Source organism: Melanotaenia boesemani, chromosome 8 (assembly GCF_017639745.1).
Source record: "Melanotaenia boesemani isolate fMelBoe1 chromosome 8, fMelBoe1.pri, whole genome shotgun sequence".
Classification (NCBI taxonomy): Eukaryota; Metazoa; Chordata; class Actinopteri; order Atheriniformes; family Melanotaeniidae; genus Melanotaenia; species Melanotaenia boesemani.
The window spans coordinates 13,963,976-13,988,538 of NC_055689.1; the positions used below are offsets into that span (position 1 = coordinate 13,963,976).

General features: G+C 38.7%; 1 protein-coding gene across 4 annotated transcripts in view; it reads left to right on the forward strand.

Annotated features, from left to right (window-relative positions):
* Positions 1 to 24,563, forward strand: part of LOC121645271 (SPRY domain-containing SOCS box protein 4-like) — an 82,604-nt gene that overhangs the window by 22,956 nt on the left and 35,085 nt on the right. For 3 of the 4 annotated variants that reach the window (XM_041993687.1, XM_041993688.1, XM_041993685.1), the window contains exon 2: positions 23,240 to 24,205. In XM_041993687.1, coding sequence (XP_041849621.1) covers positions 23,473 to 24,205 — 733 coding nt within the window. In that variant the 5' untranslated portion in view covers positions 23,240 to 23,472. Of the gene's footprint in view, positions 1 to 13,837; positions 13,990 to 23,239; positions 24,206 to 24,563 lie in introns of all 4 variants that reach the window. The other variant, XM_041993686.1, reaches the window with a different exon arrangement.

The window sequence follows — 24,563 nt, forward strand, 5'->3', positions numbered from 1 at the left end:
AGGTTTTATCTTATAAAACTACAGCTCTGAGCTTTGTGATCTGTGTTCCTTTTTTTTTTTTTTTCTGTATTCCTAAGTATTTTTTTTTTGGATGCCAATCTAGACACTAGCTAGGAGAAAAATGTTTAGACTAATATGTTTAACTTTTTTCCTTTATAATAGGAATGAATAACCTTTGACTTTATAAGTAAAAACCCTTAACAGGGCAGAAGTAATCTTTACTCTAAGATAATTAAGAAAAAAAATCCTATACACAATATTTTTGGATAGTGTTTCAGTAATTATTAAAAAAACGAAAGATGGCATGTGATATTTATGTTCATCAGTTTCTATTCTTTATTAAAAAAAAAACAGATATCAGAATCCAAGCAGGCCAACTAAACTTGTTTCAACAGAAACAAATCTGTCTTGATTTTTTTTTTTTTTTTTTTTTTACTCCCTTATTCTTTATTGGTTTAAGCTTAAAAAGTGGAACAGATGCATAATGAATGAGTTACAGTGAGGTCATGACAGAGATGATCAGACAGACAGAGAGTGACTCCTGCAGAGAGCTGTTAATGTCAGAGTGAAGTAGATTACAGCTGCAGCCTGGTGCTCCCTCTCAGTCTGTCTGGAAGAAATAGAGCTGCCGTAAGCTGCTTAGTTGCTGTGGGTCGAGAAACTGCTGGCTGGGCTGTTGTGTTCACCAGAGCTCCTCAACTCCTTTTTAACAGGTCTGTCATCACCTGTGTATCACTCATCCTGCTCTGCTGAGTCCTGCTGTGTAATGAGGTATGCCCATCTGGCTGCATACACATTTTTTCAAAGGGCCTTGCAACCACTAAAGTGTGTGTTTAATGCCATGGTTAATGTACTTTTGCTCTTTTACAAATTCATATCACTATTTCTTTGTGCCCTCCCACCCCTCTCCTACCTCATGGTTACTTCTTTAATTGATTCTAAATGTTGATATGCTGCCAACATAAATGGCAAGGGGCTTTTTTTCTGCACCAGCTCCTGCTTGCCACACTTTGGAATTACTTTTTTTATATTCATTGTTTAATTAATACATTTTTAAGCTAGTTTACCACATGACTCTTGACAGTGATTCTTTCAGTGTTTTGTTACAACACAGCAAAACCAGTAACCATCTGCAGTGTTGCTAAGTCTACTTTTTAATGTGACTGGGCTTGTTTTGCTGTAAAGCTGCTTGGAAATATCGGCAGTCGTGGGTTGTGGGTTTTTGGACTTGTTTCCTTAAGTGTAGTTGCTTATTTGGGCTTCCCCTGCTTCATTAAGTCCTCCATATTATGTCATCGATGTCACTCACCGTTCAACTTTGGTCCTGTTGTCACTTCCCTGTTGGATAAAGACTTGTCAACACAGACTCAAAGTGAGGTGCCTTGCAAACTAAATCTTCACAGTATTTCAGGCTGTATTATCACTTTTCTCTGTCTGTGTCTTGTATCTTTTCTTGATATGAAACAGTCGGACAATTATGGATGGGTGGACCTGGGAAGAACACTTCACATCCCGATCACTCTTACCTGACCACTGTCCAACATATTTTCCAAACTCATTTACAGGAAATATCTAAGTAAATTAATATTTTAAGCAAAAACATTTTTGACCAAAATATAATAAAAGAAACAATATTTTTTCAAAATAGTTACCAGAATTTAATTAACTACAATGTTGAGATACAAGACAAAAGTTTTAATAAAAAGATGGTGGCTGACAGACACAGTCCTTGAGGTTTCAGTCCACGTTAATCCTAAGTGACCAGCTCGAAGGGCCTGTGCTCCATTCTTTCCTATTTATTCCAGAAAGGTGTCCCAAGTCAGGGAAAAACTTGAAAGCTTTTCTTTGAACCAGGAGCTTACAGCTTCCAAATATATGAGTACTTTAGCTCTGGATCAGTATGAAACCACAGGGACCGTATTGGATATCCAGTGAAGTAGAGCACATCTACTTGCACTAAAATAAGTACTTAAAGCAGATCCAATGAGGAGGGATAAAAGAAAGGATATATATGCTGAATTATATCTTGAATAATTAAAAAACCCTTACCCTTTCTAAATGCCATTTAAGAAATTAAAGATAGACTGCACAAACCCAGGAACTTTGAGTCCATTAACTGCTCGCTCACCAGTCTTTTAGAATAGAGTTTAAACAACATTATAATGACCCAGGAGTTGAATTTGACACAATAACTATCTGGTGTAGAGAAATGCTTTTCTATAGCTTTCATGGTCATTGTTCAGAGGTCATATCATCTGACGTTGTTTGACAGGATATTGAAGTAAAGCTATTTAACTGTGTGTGTGTGTGTCCTAAGTTAATATCAGTGTCTGCACAGTTAACCACACTCTTTTTTTTATCTTATTGTCTATAATGAGTCTGACTGGTTTGGGAAACATGACTCAGATTTCAAAACAATGGCTGATTTAGTTAAACAATTACTAGTGCAAATATTTTACGCGATTTCACAGAAACCATATATGTGTTTTTTGGTATAAACATGTCTGCTTGAAGCACCCAGGTGTGTGCAGTGTGTGAGACACACAGACTGACTGTCTGCCCTTGACTAACGTGAGACTGCATTGCTGGACATGTGTCAGTGGAGTTTCCCATAAGATCCCATTGCAGCATCTTCAGAATTGTCAGACTTTGATGTGAAAATAAAGATAAGCTTATTTCTCAGAATATGACATATCAGTCTATCATTTTGAAGATAAAGTAATCTAGAAAACCATCAGCCATGAAAAAGTAAGAGCTTATCTTAGAGAGACAGCAGTGTGCTAAGCAGCCTGATGCTGTGAACACAACTCTGTAGTAACCTGCTTTATAGTGTAACATGACAGGATTGTTGCTGCTTGAATTTTGTGGGTGTGACATTTATGAGATATTCACTCTATGATATCTCACAAAATATCACAGTTTTATAGTACATTGTGTTACACACGTATCAATTAAGCCTTAAATTGTTAAATCATAAAGACAGACTGTACAACAAATGCTTTAACATAATTGAAAGTAGATGAGGAGTTTATTCATTTATACATCCTTTCTGGCTCTTTTAAACCCTTAGCGGCCCAAATCTAATTGTACAAATTAACATAACCTTAAATCAAACACTCAGTTAATGCTTTACTGAGAATCTGTAAAAGGCAATCACTGTCTGACGTCTATAATCCACAATCATCACCAAAAAAATGAGTTTCCTCCTTTGTGAGCCAATGCCAGATCTTTACAGCAGCTGTATTAAGTTTTTAGTCATTGCCCATTCTGCCTTTAGTTTTGTCTTCAGTGAGGGAAATGTATCTCTATCCAGTTCAGATCATGTGATTAACTTTGCCACTGCAGAATATACCAATCCTTTAAACTCACAAAATCTGCAGTTTGTTTTGGGTTGTTATCCGTCTGTTCTGCTAGACTCCATCCAATCAGTTCTGCTTCATTTAGCTGGTTCTGAGCAGACAGTATATCTGTGTAAACCTAAGAATTTAGCAGCTGCTTGCTCTGCCTTGACTTGTCAGTACACATAAAATAATTCTTTTTGCATTGCAGTATTATCAGTAATGAATTTGTTTTTTACTGCATGAAAAATGTTGGCATTTAGTGAGATCATTGCAAAAATTGTCAATTTCCCGAGTCTCAGGCTTGGTGCATGAGGGTTGGCACTGCTTTAGCCAGTATTATCCCACTTGTGTTTATTCATAGAGGTGGCAAGCAGAACTGTCCATCATCTGATCACTCTTTGTTGGCTCTACATTTGCAAAGATGTACAGCGTTGCTTAATTTAGATTAATGTAATTGTGTTGTCTTCTATATTTGAATTCACTGAACATGATGAGTGGGACTGGGTACACACTTGGAGCATAAACTGCTGTTAACATATCTGCAGTCTTAATTGTTGAATGATGCTGTGGAGTGTGGCACAAAGGATGCTCTCCAAGTCAAAGCAATTCATTGTAATCCAATTGTAATCCAATAAAATCATCTTTATTATAATCAAAATTAATTCATTTAATTTTCAAGTTGTTCATTTAGTTCCAATTCATAAAAAATACCAAGCTAAGGAAACCAATGGAGCTCATCAAAACTTCTTTTTATCCCAGTATTTGTGGAAAGAGGGTAAAGCACCATAACTTAAGGCCAAGAACACATGCTTTAAAAAAAAAAAGAAAAGAAGTGAAACACAAAAAATTAATGACAACAGTTGTGCAATATATTTCTACATGCAAGGGAAGGTAAAAGAAAATAAAAGAGCTGCTCAGTGCATCACGGGACACCCCTAGCTACTTAGACCTATAGCAGCATTACTAATAGGATGGTAGAGGATCCCCCAATCCAGCCCAGGTTTATAAAAGTGGAAAGTTTTAAGGCTAATCTTAAAGGTAGAGAGGGCTTCAGCTCCCTGAACCCAAACTAGAACCTGATTCCACATGAAGAAATCTGTTGGGCTGAGAATGAACTACTCCGTGAGAAATTATGGAACTATGAGGTTAGTAAGAGACTTGGTTATTTTAATTTTCAATTTCTTTTGTTTACAGAAACTAAAAGTAGAATTACAATCTCACCTGTGAATTCTCATCAGAAGTTTGTGCAGAATTTTAAATCAGCTGGAGACTTTCAGAGGATTTTTCGGGATTCAGCCCTGCTGAATTATATATTAATGAACTCTTTAGCTGTAGAAGGTAACCTATTCGTTACAGCATTACATTACGGCATTAATTGTCCATAAATGACCTAAAGGCGGTCATTTAAAAAAAAAAAAAAGACTTGGGACCCTATATAATGGGAGAGGAAACACTGGATTTATTTTTCTGCATCATTAATACAGGATGTTCCTAATGTTGGCCATACCATGTAGTTAAAGAAGTCGGTCCTAAGAATTTGTTTTATATACGAGTCAAAGGGCACATCCTGATGAATAATAACTCCAAGGTTCCTCGCTGTAGTAGGGAAAGCCAAGATAATGCCCTCTGGAATAATTGAATAGCTAGACAATGTCTTCCTTAGACAGAGAGGTCCAACAGCAACAATCTCTGTTGTGAGTGAATTTGTGAGGCAAAATTTCTGTCATCCTTGTCGTTAAGGTCTTCCAGGCCTTGTAATCTGATCAATTGTTGGTTTAATCAGGTTCAATGGATAAGTATAGCTGAGTATCATAAGCATAGCAACGGAAACTAATACCACGTTGGGGCTTCTGGGGTGTTTATAGTCCAGTTTAATGATTGAGCTTCCTGTGGCAATTTTTATGGTACCACAGTACGCGTTGTCATGCTGGGGAGGCCACTGGCATCAGGAAGTGGTGTCGTCATGGGGGTGTATTTGGTCTCAAACAATGTTTAGGAGGGTGTGAGATTCAGAACTGAAAGTTTTCCTAGCAGAATATTTTATTGTAAGAGGGTAATACATTTTATTCACTTTATTTGACAGATTTCTGTTGTTTTGGGTGATCAGTGTAAAATCTGTATGTTAAACAGCACAGCTTTGAATTAAAATGTTTGCATAATACCATCTGAAGACCCAGCTGTCGTTGCCAAAGCTGATGTGTCTGTAGCTGTAATGTAATCAACGCTTAAAAGTAACTGTCTTTTGTTTAGATGCACTGCACATGTTGTCTGGGCCTGTTTAATGGAAGGATCTGGTCTTTACAAGACATTTAATTGACAGAGGATACAGCCATGTAATGAGAGTCTGCAATCAACGGTTAAATTTGTGTGCTTTTCTCACCCTTTGTGGGACATTGACAGCCATCTATCACAACCCGATCTGTGCTTGTATGCATGTGTGTGTGCCTATGTTAATGATTTAGGGTCTCCGTGGGACGCAGAGGGGAGGACTTGGCACGTGGCAATGAGGGGCCAGCAGTGACAGACGCAGACCAGCAGCTGTTAGAGAGGAGGAAGGAGGGAGGCCACAGAGGGGATGAATAGGGGTATAAAAACAGGAGTGGCAATGGAGATGCTGGAATGATGGATAGTTCAGCAAAGGTAGAGATGATGTGGAGCGTAGACAGGGTGGAAATGGAGCTTTAGGTGGAGGAACTGGATGGCAGAGAAGAGAATTAGGGGAAAAAATGTGGGAAAGAGGCCATTGGTGAGAGAGAAAGTGCTAAATTCACCTGAATAGCTGTTGATGTAGTAGAGAAAATGAGCTTTTGAATTTTTTTAGGTGAAGTTTTGTTGCTCAGTTTATTAGGTTTTGAAATAATAAGCAATTCTTCAAAATCATAAAAAGTGCTAGTTTAAGATGGGTACAAAAGTAGAACAGGTGTGAAGTGAAAACATTAATATAACATCCTAACAGAAACTTGGAAAGAGAGAGCTGCACATTGTACAGAGCATGGAGCGCAGACATGCTACCTGGCAGTGATGGTGTAACTAAGTAGCCTGAAAGAAGACAGAAAACTGCATGAGCACTGTACAAAGTCAGATTGTGACTTATTAAGTGAGCTTTCCTATTGTGAAACAAGACAAGGAAAGGGTGCTCTAAAGGAGGGAAGGAGAGATACAGGCAAGGGAAATGAAAGCAGCATATCGCCTGCTGTCCCTCCTGCTGCCTCCATTTACCATCATTGATCGTGCAGCCAGGCTGAATTGATGCCTACCTGCTGCACTCAGACAATTGGTATCTGTATTGATGTGTGGAAGGGAGAGGAGCACAGCGCCAGCATGTTTCAGTCGTCAGAAGAATGTTGGTGTTCTCATACTTGTCTTACTAATAGATACCCCTACAGACACAAGGACATTTTGCCACTTGAGGGTTTACCAGTGGTCATCCTTTCAAAATGTACCAACTCCACTTAATTGTTTATTGTTTCACAGATGGGAACACATGCAAACAAATATTTATAATTGAATCATCTGAACATATGACCCAGAAAATGATCAGAAAGCAAGTTGTCCTCCTTGTAATGTTCAAGCAGCATCTCTGTGAAGAACTGGAGTGTGTCAAAGAGACAAAGAGAATTACTGACTTCCGTAAAAGTGTTTCTTTCCTTTTTCCTCTTCACATTATTCCACATTTATCACATTTTGATAAAAGAATGTTGGCTTTCGATATATAAACAAGAACTTCAGTATAAGGTGTTAAAGTGTATTTATGAAGGCTGCATCCCACTTCTACATCTGTACGTGCTGGTTAATTCAAAAAGATGCATAAATATAGAATTTCCTTTAAAGGGGTAGTGCACACAAAAATGTGTTTTTTGAGCTGTAAACAACACAATAATACGTAATTATGATGAAAACCACATGTTGATAAAATTTCTATTTTTTAATTTATTTTAAAAACAGGATTTTGTGAGTAAACAATGGCTCATAACGCCCTCTACAGGGTAAAATCAGGTTATAGAGCCGCAGCTACGTAATGAGAAATTTTTTTTTTAAACCTTACAGCCCCCTCCCTCCACATGCAGATAGTCCTCGCCTAGCAGCCATAGAAAACCACGCCCACCAACACATATGAAGGGACGTGAACTCATATGGTGTAGATTTGCTAGTTTCAGACTTCTATTCTTTCACAGTTTCTAATAAAATGTTCCTGCAATAGGACAGATTTGTACTTTTGAGGGGTGTAAAAGTAAACCTGAAATGGATTCTTTACCTTCTGATCCTCATCTAGTGACAGACATCAGCTCAAATCGTAGCAGCGGCAACTTACAGCAGCACTTCCTGCAGCTGCCACAACCTGCTGCGCGTCTCCACAGCTTTCCGGAGTCTGCTGGAACTGTTGACAGACCAGCACAACATCCCTAACGGTTTAATTCAGGGCCACCTTGTTCATAACTGTAGCTGAGGAGATTCAGGAGGGGAAAAGACTTTGTGAATCTCACTTTGACAGACAGCAACTCAGTTCACTGGCAAGATTCAATCATTTCTCCCTGTGTGTCCTGACCCACCCACTCTCCACTCCCTGATCACCCCACACCTCCCACCCCAACCCTTGTAGTTTCTGGTATTTTTCAAATTTGGGAGGGGGTGGAGTTACGCAAAAAGTAGGGGTTGTAGTTACACTTTAAGTGAAATGCAGCCCTCATCAATACTTTTGCTTGCATTATTATTTCATGTCAAAACATCTGGCATAAAGGTCTTTAGCCGACCATTTTCTTCAGTCCAAGCAGTCTTGCAATAGTGATACGGCTAATGTTGATGGTGAGCAAACAATAGAGTTTAAGTATATTGCATAGCTCAGGTAATGCACCAAACCTTGATATTTGTGTGCTATTAAACTCATAATAAGTAATAGGACTCGATATCACCACTAATTTCCTGAATCGATTTGATTTGACTCACAGCAGCCAAATTCAATTTTATTGTGATTATATCTGATTCCATATGGATTTATTTATTTTATGTAACAACACTTTAAATACTAAAGACATTCTCGGGTAACTATTTTTATTAGCCTGTTTATGTCACCATCAAAATCCTTTATCTGGGAGTAATCAGAAAACTAATAAACTGATCTCACACGTCTACATGTACTTCTGAAATACAGTATTCAAAAGATTGTTGTCTCAATTTACCAGTCCATTATCAGATTTATTTTTAAGTTAGTACATGGGTAATGATGTCACTTCCTGGTATTTTTAGAACATTCAGTGTTTGTTGAACGTGGCGAAGCCCACGGTCTTAGCGTTAGCTGCTAATGTAAGAGGTGATAAACTGCTAAAAACCTTATTTATGAAGTTTCTGATAGTTTTCCAGCCTTACATTTAAATTTTTATCATTGGGTGTTGAGAAACAAAGTCGATATAAGTGCTATTTTAAAAATCTGAATTTGGCATCATCTTGACAAGCGAAGCTGATTTTGGACAGAAGTGACACAGGTAACCCTTCAGTTGTGTATACATGCTAAGAAAGGGGTGTACAGCTCCAGTCCTCGAGGGCCACAATCCTGCTGGTTTTCATTGATTCCCTGCTCCAACACACCTGACTCAAATCAATGAGTCACTGTGCAGAACTTCATAGGGTGTTGGATCCATTTCATTTGAGTCAGGTGTGTTGAAGCAGCAAAACATTTACACCTGCAGGACAGAAGCCCTGTGCTAAGCTCTCACAAAGCATTGGTAAATCAAGTGAGAGTCTGGTTACTGTTGTCACAAAAGAAAATGCAAAAATAAATAAATAAATAAAATAGATCTCAAAGTTGTTTTGAATCAGTATTAAATCAGTTAAATTTTAATAGTTTTAAATCAGTTATTTTTTTTAAACCCAGCTCTACTAAGTCATGTTGAATATTGTTTTATGCATTGAAAGCTCTAGCTCTAATTATAAGATCAAGATAATACATTTTCAGGTTTTGTTGGTCAAACACTAATCCCCAAGACTCCTTGCATATTAGCATTCTGTGAATGTAGCGGAGCAATGTATGAGGCAATGAACATCTATGACTGTAACATAAAACACAATATTTAAAGCATTTCCATACCTAGTAGTTGACTTTTAAGTTTGCCAATGCATTAGTATGGGCCGTGTAGGTCTCTTTTGTATGTTTATGAAGACAGGAGTCTGTGTACACATGAAAAATTAATAACTGTCTGAATTTATGACCAATATTTCCAAGTGGTTTGCTTTATTACAAAGGCTAGTTGTGTTTTTATAATACAACATCCTTGTGTCAGGTTAATATCCTACTGAAGACTTTTCTGTTTCCAGTTGACAGCACTAAAGGGACTTGTTTACTTAAATGGTTGGATGTGAGGGGTTGATACCACTCATGTGACCTTAGATTAACATAAAAACTGGAAACAGAAATTAACATTACATTGCACAGCCGGGCCTTTATGCTTCACTTAGTCCTGATTGTGTAAATCTGAATGCATACATAAAAACAGCAACGGATTTGACAAAATAAGCCGGCGTGTCTTTCATTATTCCACTTTTATTACCCTGTCCAAACTGGCTTTGTTCCTGTCACTCTTTCTCTCAGCCATCTGTACACAGTAATTCTACCATTTACAATTTTTTTTAACTCTCCCTCCCTGACTGGCCTTACTCTTCACCCTGTTTCAGCCATTTTCTTTCCCCTCATTTCTGCTCCATCCATCTATCCCACCATCTCTCTCGCTCTCTCTCAATCCCTCTCCCTTGGGCGATGTGGACAGTTGGGTAGCTTTGTGTTTGACGCGTGTGTTGGAAGGTCGTGCACACACCCACAAATGCACATGCACCCACACGTCCAGTTTCTATTGTCAGTAGGATGCTCAGCTGTGAGGCCCCTAGCCCTAATGCCCTATGTGTGGGATGAGGACAGGACCCCTATTGTCCTGCAGATTAACACACATATAGTCACACACATGTTTCCCCCGACCACATGAGGTCCCTTAAGTGTGGATGTGCCTTGAGGCAGAAAATCAGGGGGTAATTTACAGCAGGGGCCAGCAGAGAAGATGGGGGATGTACTGCAGTCCTTACTTTGAAGCTTTAATGTCAAATTCTGTCTTTTGTTTCTTATTCAGGATGCTAGAAATAAGACTAAAGCCCCTCTTCAGCTGATTGATGGCAAAATATTCTGAAATTTGTAATAACAATTTGTACATGAACACAAATGGATATGGTAACTAAGATGCAAAAAAAGTGGATAAAATTAAGGGAAAAAACTATAAATAAAAACTTGTTTTCTTTGTTTTTTTGATGCATATCAAACGCAATTTTCCATAAGTTTGGACACTCCTATATAAACAGAAGTAATAAGGTAATCAGAAAGGATTCTTAGAGAGGTTTTGCATACAGTAAGTTGCTGTTTTAAAGCTGGACAACACAATCAATTTTGGTGATCACTGGATTGAGGCAAAGCCTTCTAAAATTAAAACCCATAAAAGCCTGTAATCCAGCAGAATTACAGGACTAAGGTTGTGGGTTTGGATTTTATATGCAAATTAAACTAAATTAGTGGAAGTAAAATAATGAAGTAAATGGAAAGAAACATTCATATATTTGAAAATTCACCTTGTCCTCTGGCACACTGTATTTAAAGATTATTATTTATTTATTTCTTTTGTTATAAGTGCATCATAACCAGGATTTGTTTTATTACAAATCAGACTGTGTTCTCATAAGACCCAGAGGGAAGAACATTTAATTGGTTTTTGCAGGGGAAATGTTAAATTTCAGCTGCAGGCAGGATTACAAAATAGTGACAGGATTGCAGCAATTAAGCAACCAGGATTCTATTTTTTTAAGTGCACAAAACTGTATAAACTGTTTTAAGATTTTCTCTCAGCAGCACAGCTTTTGTTTAAAAGAAAAAAAAAGAAGGGGAAAAAAATGTTCCTCTTGAATTATTTTACACTTCAAACTCTTCCTTCTTACCTGTATGTATCCTTGAGCATGCAGCGGCTGCTTAAATTCTAAACCACTGACCTATATTGCCTTGAATAATTGCAAGTAACTTAGCAGGCTGAGGTATGTTTACATGTATTAGCAGAGCGGTGGTAACGTCTTTAACCCATATATTTGCTCCATGTGATCAAAAATCCGCTTTTCCACCTTTCAATCAGATTGAGGACACTTAACTGATTTTGCCATACGGATGTTTTGTGTGTCATTGAGTTTTTGTCCAAACATTTTTGCTAAAAAGTTCATTAATCACATATCATATATATTCAGATGTTTTTCCATGCCTGTTTTAAATTATTTAAAATTGCACAGACTGAAACACACATTCTGGCTCAGAGTTATATGTGGTGCTTTACAAATCTACTACTGCATCTGTCTCCTGGAAGTCAACAAACAATTATCATGACTGTTTTAGAATCTTTAGGGGTTATGGCAGGTAGGCTTCATCGTTTGTCAAAAGATAAAGTTTACCAACCATAATCTCTAAAGCTAAACAATTAATGTTACATTTGTTTTAATCCAAACAAAACCCAAAATGTAAATGTTTAGTTTAGAAACTCAGTGGCAGACTGTTAAAAGCTTTAAAGTATAAAAAAATTGGCTCTGTTAAAGAAATAGTCAAAGGTACAAACCCTATAAAACTACAAATGATTATTTTTGCACCCATTATTTCTTGCAGAGCCAACTTAAGCAGTGTACCTAATCTACATTACCCTGCATGCAACTTAAAATTTAATCAACAGATATAAGACCATCATTTTCATGAAGCTCTGTGAAAGAAGTGAACTGCATTTCACAAATGTTGACCTTTTTTTTCTGTAAGTGTGTGACAGATAGGCAGCATTGCCTCCTTTGCACCAGCTACTAAATCTATCCTCCATGTTAATTGCATATGTCTGAGAACAAGCAATCCATGAATTACCATCCCACAACTCTCCTACTGCATGTTAAAAGCTGAGCAGATGTGACATAATAATTTGATAATGGTACAGTAGGATGTGCGGATTTGTGAGGAATATGATTCCCTTGTGGTCACAACAATCCTGAGAAAAAGGAATTTTGTCACATTAAGAAAGCTAGCTGGGTCTCAGTCCTGCATGACATCAGTGTCTGTAGTGTTTCATGCAACTAATATGTCTTGTGTTAAAATTGTATGAGCTCACATAAGTGTTTTGCTTTTAAAAGCCATATTGGACATCAACATGGGACATCCACTGTTTCTAGTGGTCAAGTAAAAGATGCTAGGACAGTTTGTGAAGAGTGCATGTGTCTGTGATCATTTCTGGAGTGTGCATGTGCATTTTCTAAATGTCCTCATGACCTGTACTAATTGAATTACTAATGTAAGAAGGAGGAAAAACAACAACAAAAAACAAAAACAATAATTGAACTATACATCACCTCCGAGCCAAGTTATGCAGTAATGTGCAGACAACAGTAAAGGTCAGTGAGCTCTGAAAGCAATAGAGCAGAACAAAAGAGTGGGTCATCACCCAAGCAGCACTGAATGTAGTGTTTTGAAGTGTTTGAATTTGCACACTTTATTGTAATTGTATGTTATTTATGAATTTGAATAGAATTTTATTCTCATGTGGTCTTAGTATATATTTATTTTTATGTTAACTTTATATACTCCAATACATCATAACATTAAAACTAGCTTTCTAATCATGTGTGGGACCCCTTGCTAAAACAGGTCTGACCCTTTTAGACATGAGCAGGGGACCTCTGGAGGGTCATCAGGCCTGTGATAGCAGATCCTCTGGGATCTGAGTGTTGTGAGATGGGTTTGTCATAAGTCGTACTTGGTGGAAGAATGTTTGATTATAACATTGTGTTGTTAGTGGCTCATCTGTCACCTGTTAATATAGAGTCTGATCCATGTAAACTTGTGATGTGGCTAGCCTTTGTCACCTTGATACCTAAACTGTGCACATGCTCTGCGTGTGCAGCGTGTGTGGCACGTGTAGGGATGTTTGTGTGTGTGTGTGTGTATGTGCACATGTGTGCCTATAGCAGAGGGGGGAGGGGTGGGTTAGTTTGGGTGGTTGGCTCTGTGTGAGCTCTTTGTAAGAAGGGGGGAGTCAGAGAGGGGAGGAAGGGAGGGAGGTGAACCGGGCGTTTCTCTCAGCTGCCGGCTGGTCTGGTTGCTGTTGGTAACTTTGCTTGATGAGATCAGAGGGGATCGGCTTTCAGGCCTCCATGTCTCTCTCCACTGCTCTGAGACTCATTCTCGGAAAGACCGAAGTGGAATTGAAACTGGAGTGGGACTGAAAACGTGTTCAGAGTTGCTAGGTGTCAGTGGAGAATGTCGTGACTGCGCTGCCTTGGAAACACTCACTGGAGTTAGACCTCAAGTAAGTACCGGGGGTGAGGAAGAAGTGATAGCCTCAGGACAGATAAGCTCCAGGGAGTGAAAAGAGGGAGGTAACAAGGGAGGGAGGAGGAGGAAGAGGAGGGGGAAGAGGTGGGAAGATCTCTGAGAGTCTCTCTTTCTGTTTCAGTCAGTCTGCCGGCTGGTGTCTTCCTTTCTGTGTGTTCTTGCGGTTTCTCCCTGCTGACCGGTTGGAGTTCATGTGTGTATTGTTTGGATATGTGGACTCAGACTGAGCAGCTACATACAAGGAGATGAGAGAAGAGTAATTAGAGATTCACCGTAAGCAGCTTGATCCGTTCTGTTGTCTACAAGGTGTTCTGTGTCTGTGCTGAAAGAGATTGTTACTATTTAAGGAGAGTGTGTGGTGGTGGTGGGAGAACTAGGGTAGTCATGAAGCTGTAGTTTATGCACTGTTCTTTGTGACAGTTTTTAGTGAGATGAAATGTCTGAGTGACAGTGTGTATGATCTGGTTTTCATGTTTACTTTAGAAAAGATCAGCCCCTTAATTGCTGCTACTGTAAACCTTCTGTTGATAAACTCTCTGTCCTCCCCGTGTCTTTCCATCTTCTTACTCATCTTCTGCCCCCTTTTCATTTCCGAAATCGTTTTGAGGCCTCAGCTGGCCAGCAGGGATACCCCGGTGTGTGTGTGTGTGAGTGTGTCAGCTTTTGTTTGTGAGAGACTGCACTGAGAAATCTAGGATAAGCTACCACTGGATTTCCTCTCTTCATGTACAATAATAGGATAGATCCTGCTTTCTATTTTTAACCCCAGTGTTTTTGTATATGTTACAGACACCTCCAATCTGACTGTGTGCTCTGTGCTGTCTGGAGCAGCTTTTCTCACAGTATTGTGTTTAGTCTATGGTTTGGGGTGGGAGGGTGTAGTTGTGAGGTTTGTCCTGGGATAGAGAGATAGCAGCTCTCCGTTTTGACTTTATCTTTTTTGTTTTGTCAGCTGCTGACTTATGTTTCTTTCACTTTTTCTCTTTACATTGTCTCTATTGTTTCACTTAGATCCATACAGCATCCACCCATTGTAGTCTCTTACAGCTTTTTTTTTTATTTAAAAGTTAGTCTTCCCTTTAAGGTATTTCTTTTGAGTTGTTTCCTTTGGTCTCTTCATTTTCCGTCTCTTGCTGGTAGCAATTTGAGAACAGTAGGGAGGTTTTTCAGTATCACGCTGTTTGTTGTGTGGATTTACTTTTCCCTGTCGATTGTCCTGGCAGAGCACCCCATGATCCACTTTCACAGAAAAAATCTGGTTAATTAAACCATGTGGAAAGAGGAAGCACCTCAATCGTAAAACAAGTACATCTGTGTGTCGCAGTTTTCTTGGTAACCTGACTATCATTACCTGACTAAATTGCTTGTGTCAGTCTTTAGTTTTCAATGAATTCCAATGAAATAAGGCCAATTTGAGAAAAGCCTGAATTTATTGAGCACTATTGTTCTGATAGAAATATCTAAACAGTTATTGGGTGGATTGATATAAAAGTTTACCTTTACCATCTTTTTTTTAATCATAAATAAACCTAAATTTTGTTGTCTAATATTGTCTTATAATGGTGATCTAGTGAAGAAAATCATGCAACAGGCAAAGTAGAGAAATATCTACTTTTTTCTCCATTAGTTTCTCCTGCAGTTGTTGAGTTTTTCACCTGTGCTTCTTTGCTATGTATCATTTTTGCCAATTCATCTTCACCCCCTTCTATCTCAAGCCATCTGTCAGCCATCAGTTTTCATGAAGTGTGTTGCAAAATCTCTGTGAGCTGTGTTATTAGGTTTTGAAGGACTGCATGTCTGTTCATCAGCAAAGGTATAAAACAACCTTTAACAGATCAGTGACACTACAGGGAGTCAGAGCGCACTTCATACAACATGTGCAGTACCAGTAAAAACTTTGTACTCCGTTAAATCTAACTGGAAAGTTATTCCAAACTTTTTAATTGATAGTGTTTAAATTGTGACTTGTTCACCACAACGACATTTGATCGTCTACAGAAGGACTAAAACAAAACGTTTTTGGGCATTCTCCTCACCTCTTTATTTTAGCTGAATTACAGCCTGGCTTAGCTACCAGCATAGTCGTAATTTTATTTAAACACAAAAATAAAATAAATAAATAAATAAAAATAACCAAAATGTAAGCGATTAATTAATAGTAAGATATTAATTAATTAATTATTATTAATGCCAAGGATTAAAAACTTAACTTATTGCCAATGCAGGCCAGAGACCAATGAGTCATGGTTTCCCATTTGCGTATTTATACATTTCCTGCTCCATAGGTTATAAAACCATCTATTAAAACCACAAAATCTGTAAGCCAAATGCAGTTTTCGACGTCTTTTGATCCTGCAAGAGGTAAAAACAAAAAAGTGCAGTTGTGCTTGACTTGTGTAGGTGTGAGATGTTTCATCACAGCTGCGCAAGTAGTTTGGGTGTTAAACAAGTGAGGCAGCAGCAGTTCGTCACGTCGAGGCAGACTTTGATTCAGTTTCATTACTGCCGGGGTTGTGAATCTGCCACCGCTACCCCTGAGAGCTTTATGGATGGTATACCCAAGGCCGTGTGTGTGTGTGTGCATACGTGCATATCCATAAGTGTGATCAAGATGAACAGGTTTTGCCTAGTTCCCCTTAAAGGAGTACTCAATCACTGTAGCACTAATAGTCCTCCCTTAGGGCACCATGGATTTTAAGGTTTCACTTTGCAGAAGTATGAGAACTTATGAGTAGACAGTGTAGATGTGTATTTGTGTGTCTGCATGGGCATATTTCTCATGTATTTCTGTCTTGTGAGTATGTACTTAAATTCAAAGCGGCTTATTTTTCAGTTCCTTGATCACCAGTGATTCAGTTCAGTATTTCAGAGAAAGAGTGAGGTAGTTTCTGTGGATTTTTTTTTTATAATTTCAAGAGAAGTGTAGACTAATACTTAAAGAAATGGAAGATGTGGGAGAGGACACATGATTCATTAGGGAGACTTTGATTGCTGGAGTTACTTTGTAAAGAGTTCAGACAATGAAGGAAGAGAGAAGGGCAGGAATTATTTTTTGGAAACACATAAAAAGTTATGCATCAGGGAAATTACACCAAAAGCAGCAGCTTCCATCGTACATGCGTAATATAATCTCTGTTTAGGTGGGTTTGTCAGTAAAGATGTGTACTGATTTGCAGCTGTATGTGAATTTGTGTGTGTCCTGTATTTTGTAGACTGTGCTCTTCCTGAATACTGAGCTTCCACTGATTGCCACATGGTAAATGCTGGGTTGCTCGGTGGCCAAACTAAGATAAGTTGTACCAGTTTATAGTGTCAACTCTGTAATCTCCATTAGGGCTGGGCGATTAATCGATAAAATCGATAAATCGAATTTTCCATTTCTGGCGATTTATTTTTATGAAAATCAGGATTTTTTTTCATAGTTGGTTAGCAGCAGACTTAGCCCTCCCTCCACACCAGAACGGTGTTTGACAGATTTTCAGTGAAGTCCCCCTTCACTCATGCCTGGGATTTAGCTGTGCGTATAACTACAGTGAGTAATGCTGTTCTCTATGAGATGCAGAAGTCAACTTTAGCCCAGAAACTCTCACTACGAGACAACCTTCATCAGGGGAATTATTATTTTAAATATTTAAATATTTTAAATATCATTTGTGCAATAACCCATACAAACAGTTGTAATAACTTATACGTGCAATAAGTGAACTGGGAATCTGTACCACCTCTACTGTGTGCAATGCTTGTTTATATTGTTTTATTTAACTTATCTTTTTTTATTGCATTCTATTTTATACTTTACTTGCACCTTATTGCCTCTATTTTACTTTATACCTGTATATATTATATCTTAGTGCTTATCCTGCTTTACTGTTGGTGTTGTATTGCTGCTGGTACCCAAATTTCCCTGAGGACTCTCCAAAGGGATTAATAAAGTATTTTCTATTCTATTCTATTCTATTCTATCTGTTTCTGCAGTGTATCCTGTATGACAAGGATCCAGATGGAAAGAGATCACGGATGCAGTTGTGTTGCATATTTCTATGTAAAATATAAAGTCATTTATATGATGGAAAAGTTATGACATTATATGCTTAATTTTTCCTGGCATTCATTTATTTAAATAAATAAATGTTTTTAATAAGTTTATTTATGTATTGTAAAAGAAAAGAAAAAAAAAATTATTAAAATCGGAAATCGGATTTGGTTATGAAAAATCAGAGATTTTATTTTTAGGCCATATCGCCCAGCCCTGGTCTCCATGCATTTATTGATATGTAAGGCAGGATGTCAGAGGCAGAAAAAAGTATAAGGGAATGGTAAAGAAAGTCAAATTTGAGTTGAAGTGTTTGAAAAGAGGAAAAGTTGGAAAAACATCTGTGAGGAGACTGTAAGAAGAAAAATTCAAATCTTCAAAGAGAGATGGTGATGAAAGAGTGGTGATATCTCCTCATATAACTAGCTAAAACTCCAGAGGTGGTTTTAAGAGCACACCACTTCTTTTCATCAGCTGAAAGATATGTTTAAAGCCCCAGTCGGAAGTTCTGTCTGTAGTTTGACATCATGTTCGGAGCCAAATGGTAGAGTTTATGTCTTGCTTTGGCTTCTTCAGCTACCCAGAGATTCCCTCAGTAGGAATGAATGCCAGCAATGTGGAGCTGATGGCAGTTTGTTTAATCCAGCGGGTACAGCTGTTGCTGTGAAAGGACACTCTAAAATATAAATATGTGTGTTTGTGTTTGTCATTGTGCTTGGGGTTGCGTGTGAGCTCTTTTGTTTTAGTTTACAGTGGTGCCCAGATGTCCTCCCTGGAGTAAAAAGTGGAAGAAATGACCATTAAGTGATTCATTTTTCAGGCGTCATAGGAATGAGGCAAAGTTCCTGCCATTTCGTACAACAACTTGAGATCCAGATGGGCCTGGACTTGTTTGAAATAAGTGTAAAATAGTGTTGTAGAGTGAAACAGACCTGGTTTAAGCCCATGAATAAGAGTATTTGAGGTGAAAAGCCAAATGAAAGCACAGTGTTGAGCAAAGCTACTTCTGTTATGACTGTCATGAAACTGGTAGAGTTCTGTTGCTCTGCTTGTTGAATTTCTTATGTGAGCAATTTCCAAATTATCACAAAACCAATTTCTTGTCTTATCTGAATTCAGACCTAGAACAATTTGAGCCTATTTAGGTGTTGAAAAATTACTTTAAGTTATTATTTATAACTAGAATTTATGTTTATTTTTGTTTAGTTTGTTCTTTTGTGTGTTTTATGCTTTTTGAGCCTAAAAAACATCTAAAGAAGGTCCACTTCATATGAGTTATTCTCTAATCAAAGACACCGTTATTGAACGGCCTGAAATGCCTCATTTTCAGGGTTTTCATGTCATGGCTTAATGACGTCATGTAATAAATTTGCATAAAGCCTCCCCAATGTCTAGTTTGGCTGTCCTCAAACAAAGAATGAGCAGCTGCCTTGCGCTCCACCAGTTTTGGCCAGTTAGAGCAAATGGGGCTGTTCTGCAGGAGTGACAGAAGGGAGCAAGAAGTGCTAAAGTAATTCGAATTAAGAGGGAAATGTTAATTAAATCCTTGAAATGATGCACCTTTCCAAGATATTGTATTAGTTTGTGTGAAAACTTAAAATCCTGTAACTTTAGTATCTTGTTGAACAATAATACACAGACCTACATTAGTTTAAGCAAAAGGAAAGCTGTATGTCTGGAAATTTCTGGATTTTCTGTGTTAACTAAAACAAACACATGAACTTACTGCTCATGGCACTTCCTGGTGTCAGAACAGCCTCCTGAGTAAGTCACAAGATTTTTGGCTTTGCAGCATGTCCTTACGTATCCTCATCAGAAAAGATGACAAACCCTTTCTTTAAGGTAAATACAAGGACAGTTGCACTGAAAGAAATTAAATAAGTAGTATTGATTGATTCATCTCATTTTTGTCAAAAATCAAAAATGCATTTTCCTTAAAATGCCAAACATTATGTAACATGTGTCTTAAAGTTGGTTGTACTGAAATAGTATTACAAGACGAGCGCTTCTGCTACTGGTGCAGGTGGCAGTGATATGACTTCTGATAAGCTGATTTAGGCACACACATGTACACGTGTGCACTCTGAGACGACATTTTTGAATGAAGTGACAAACAGGTAGGCTGAATCACTATTACGCCTCATCCTTTGTGGTTTTAAAAGATCACTGGTTGTCCTTGATTGACAAGTAGTTGCTCATAGACAGTGAATAGTAGTTATATATATTTTTCAGAAAAAATGCGGGGGGGAAAAATCCTCCTCATGGTCATAAGTTCATATTTAAATGGAGTGCTCTGCATCCTGCAGAGAGTCTGGCATGATTTCTGTGGGAAGGCCCAAGACATTTCTGTATCAGAGGGTGGTCTAGTATGAGTGAGTGGTTCCTCAGCAGTTTCCCATCCATGTGATGCATGTCTGTATACGTGTCCGCTGCTGTGTTTGTGTGTCTGTGTGACTTCAAAGCCTGTCTGCCCAGTCAGAACTTTCTGGCCAATTTTCAATAAAACACTGTCGGTGAGACAGACAGGCACGCACAGTGTCCTCCTGTCATACAGTGTTACACACTGAGCTCATACACCTCCCTCACCAGCTTTGTGGTGACTGAGGCTTGTTAGTACTGGTACAGCAGAAGCCAGATGAAGCCAGCCTACACACCAGGTGCACACAACCACTTTTTGACAAGGCTTTTAGTAAATGTGTCGGCTTCCTTTTGTTCAGGATTTAAAAATCTTTTTCTACACAACCTTCCTGTCTCAGTGCCATATTCCTGACAAATGTTAGTTCAATTAATGTTTTTTGTAAAGGGAATTCCTTTTCTTTCTTTCATGAATCAAAGACTCTTGGTTGGACAGTGACCTGAGCCTTTCTATTAAAACCCACTGTGATTATTTAACATTTTTAAAGAAGTTCTTGTAGTCCTAAATCATACCGTTACCTACATTTTGTATTCTACATATTTGGGGCATCATGTGAGCTGTTTTTCTCTCCATACCTTTCTAACCCAGTTGAAGGTGTGGATGAAGGGAGGGGAAACGAGTGCAATCCAAAGGAGGTAGTTGAAAGAGAGCAAGATGGAGGGAGGGAAGCAAAGTAAACAACAGATGGCAGAAGCATCTTGCCGCTATTCGCAGCAGCAGACGCTGCGCCGGCCCACCACCAGTCTCATGCGAGGTTACTATGCAACTCTAACATGACACCATAAGGTCAGAGGTCAAGTGCTTCCTTGATGACAGGCAAAATGCCAGATTTTCAGCCACTTGCTGTGGCAGACAGGGCCAGCTAAGAGACACAGACAAACAGTGAAAGTCTGTACAGTTTTAAACTGTTTTCTTTGGCAGAAGTTGGACAGTGATGATGAATCTTCCATGCTGTGTCCACCCTTAGCCCACCTGCCAGCCGCGCTGACACACACCGAGGCAGCTGTCTATTGTATGTGTGTGTCCAAAAGCTGAATTCTCTCTTGCCAAGTGTTGATCTGAGTAGTGGCACACATTAGTCACGATGACTGCCAGCTGCAATGACCTTATTCAGTGAGAAAAAGGAGAAAGAGACAGGATGGCAAAAATGAAAGTGGTCAGTATGAGACACTTATATTTGTACGCTGGTTTCTTTCTGAGGAATAATTTCGTACCATTTAATTCTTTTATGAAAAAAAATGTTTGGTGTCTGGTATTTTTAGCCATCCTTACTCTCTAACTCACCTTAACTGAACTGATTATTTCAGTTTTAACTCAATTTACGCTGAGGTGAATCCATTTTTTTGACCGAAAAAGAGAACATGACAAACATGTCTATGGATTAGTAAATAAATGACATAGAAATTGCACACATCATATGCTCAGTTAGTGAAATAGTGGCTGTTTAAATAAGTTGGAACATTTGTGTTTTACACATGGAAGAGAAATAAAACCTTCATACTTTGTGAAAATCTTTTTTTTTTTAAGCGAACTGGTGGGACAGCATATCTAACTTGCATATATAAGCAAACTTTGGATAATCATGTTGTATTAATCAACATCAGAGACCTGAACTTCAGCATATATATTTCATAGTTTTATGTTTTGGATGTGCCTGATGCCACCACAGTATTGACACATAATAAGACATGCGTCACTCTTGTTGAGGTGTCAGACTCTCTTACCAGAAGAAGCGTCAGTTCGTCATGAACACAAACATTTAAAATAGATGCAAGTGCTGCTTTGTGGCTTGTGAGCCAAACACAAGCACCAGGCACAAAGAGACGTGTCATCCACTTTGCTCTGAGTGTGACTGACTCTTCCTATAAACTGGAAACACCTGCTGTCATTCCTGGAAGAGATCGCTGTGCCAGTTTAACCACACAGATGTGTGTGTGGGTTTGAGATCATCTTTGTAGCTGACCTTATTTGCTATAATTAAGTGTTAAAATTCAGTTTGTTGGCTGAAAGAATAGATATATAATAGATCCAGGACCACATCTTCCCCCACATTCCAGGTATGATGTTAGCTTAACAGATATTGTAAATTTGACCGTTGATGTAAACATAAATTGTTGTTTGCTTTGTTTGTCTCTTTGTTGGTCCTGTGATGGACTGGTGCATGTCCAAGGCGCAGCCCACCTCTGCCCCGTTGATAACTGGAAGATGATTCAGTTTCCAAGTGACCCTAGGTGTAGAAAATGAATGACTCATACTGTGTGGTGTTGCTAGTAAATGACTAAACTAAGTAAATTTTAGAGCACTGATGCTAAAATAGATTTTGTGAATTAAACAGAAAATGACAACTAGATTAAAACTGTAACACCCAAACTGGCAACCAAGATATTCTGCTGAAAATGAGTCATAGATGGGAGAACTACATTCTAAAAACAAAACCACAATATCATCTGTGGTTATTCATTTCTATCATTCACTTTCATTGGGTGCAAAAATTTTGAGAAAATGATAGAATGCAACGTACCAGACTGTCTTTTCATGAATTAGCACAAGTCCAGATGACTTTTTCAACCGTTACACAAAGGATTGGGGATAAATTATTACAGTGTTTTTGTTTTCATTGTGTTGATGTTTTTGCACACTCAGGCAAAACTAATTAAAATTACATTAGCTAAATGAGTTTGCCAGGTTCAAATGTGTGCAGCTCTGCGCAACTGGGGGATGTTTGGAGGTATAGTAGCAAATGTTGATATTTGCTCATGAGATGAGGAAAGTAGGAAGAGTCAGAGAAAATGCATGTGTATTTTTGTCTATGGGTAAGTTGTTGCTCATCATGCTGATTGTTTATTCCAATAAAGTCGACACCAAAGCTGTGAAATTAAGGGTTTTGCCAATATTTGTCATCAGCAAGTTTCTTTTCCATTTAGTATTTTGCTCTCTCTTTGGCTCATGTCCTTTTATATGTTCTAGTTTTTTATAGTTAAGAATGGTTTACTGAAAACTATTAATTGCTTTTTACTTGAGTGAATAAAAACATTTTTTTCATCTTTTCTTCTCTTGTCTCTCTCTCTCAACAGGAGTGGCAGCAACTCTTAATGAAGACATTTGTGGCATGAAACCAGGTCACATTCACCTTCCATTCATCATTTTCTCCTCCTTCATCTCCCTCCATCACTTTACAGTTAGGAACTCTCACCTCAGCTTTACCGCATTGATGAGGTAACGTCAAGCTCCCCGCACAGCACCACCCGCCTACTACACCACCTTTCCCCCTTTCTCCCCCTTCTTTTGGTCAACCCGTCCAGAAACCATGGGCCAGAAAATTTCTGGGAGTATTAAATCGGTGGATGGTCGCGGGGAAAATGGTGGCTCCCCGTCATACCGACCCACGGCTCATCGCCGGCAGCATCTAGAGCTAAGGGGTCCAGATTTTTCCAAACCTCCCAGGCTAGATCTACTACTAGACATGCCTTGTGCTGGACTAGAAACACAGCTCCGTCATGCATGGAACCCCGATGACCGCTCGCTGAACATCTTTATCAAAGAGGATGATAAGTTGACATTTCACCGCCACCCAGTTGCCCAGAGCACAGACTGCATCAGAGGACGGGTCGGATACACACGGGGTCTTCATGTGTGGAAGATCCACTGGCCTGCCCGGCAGCGAGGCACCCATGCTGTGGTTGGCGTGGCAACCACTGATGCTCCTTTACATTCTGTTGGGTACACAGCACTAGTGGGTTCAGACTGTGAGTCCTGGGGCTGGGATCTGGGGCGTAACAGGCTCTATCATGATAGTAAGAACCGCACCCACAGCTCTCTGCCCACATACCCAAGTTTCCTGGAGCCAGAGGAGACTTTCACCCTACCAGACTCTTTGCTAGTCATTCTGGACATGGACGAAGGAACATTAAGCTTTATGGTGGATGGACAGTATCTAGGAGTGGCATTTAGAGGCCTGAAAGGAAAGAAGTTGTATCCCATCGTAAGCGCTGTGTGGGGACATTGTGAGATATCCATGAAGTATATCAACGGCTTGGATCGTAAGTAACTAATGACACAACACCAACATAATCCACTGTTAAAAAGAGATTCCCGGTGCTGATAGTTTTACCACATTTAGTTTGTCTTTAAATTCAATGATGATGAAAAATCTAAATTTCCTTTCTTCAATACAAATAACCAAAAATCTTGAGTAAGTGACTGTTGATACATGAATAGGAAACTCACTGATTATGACATGTCTTCACAAGTAAGAGGTTGTGGGAGGGTTTTTTTTTCTGAGTTTTGCAACACTGTGAACTCAGAGACTGCACCTCTCACACACTTTCTTTAGCAGCAGACAGGGTGAGAATTGATGTGAGTGCACCAGCGGGACAGAAACCCATATGTTCTGCAACA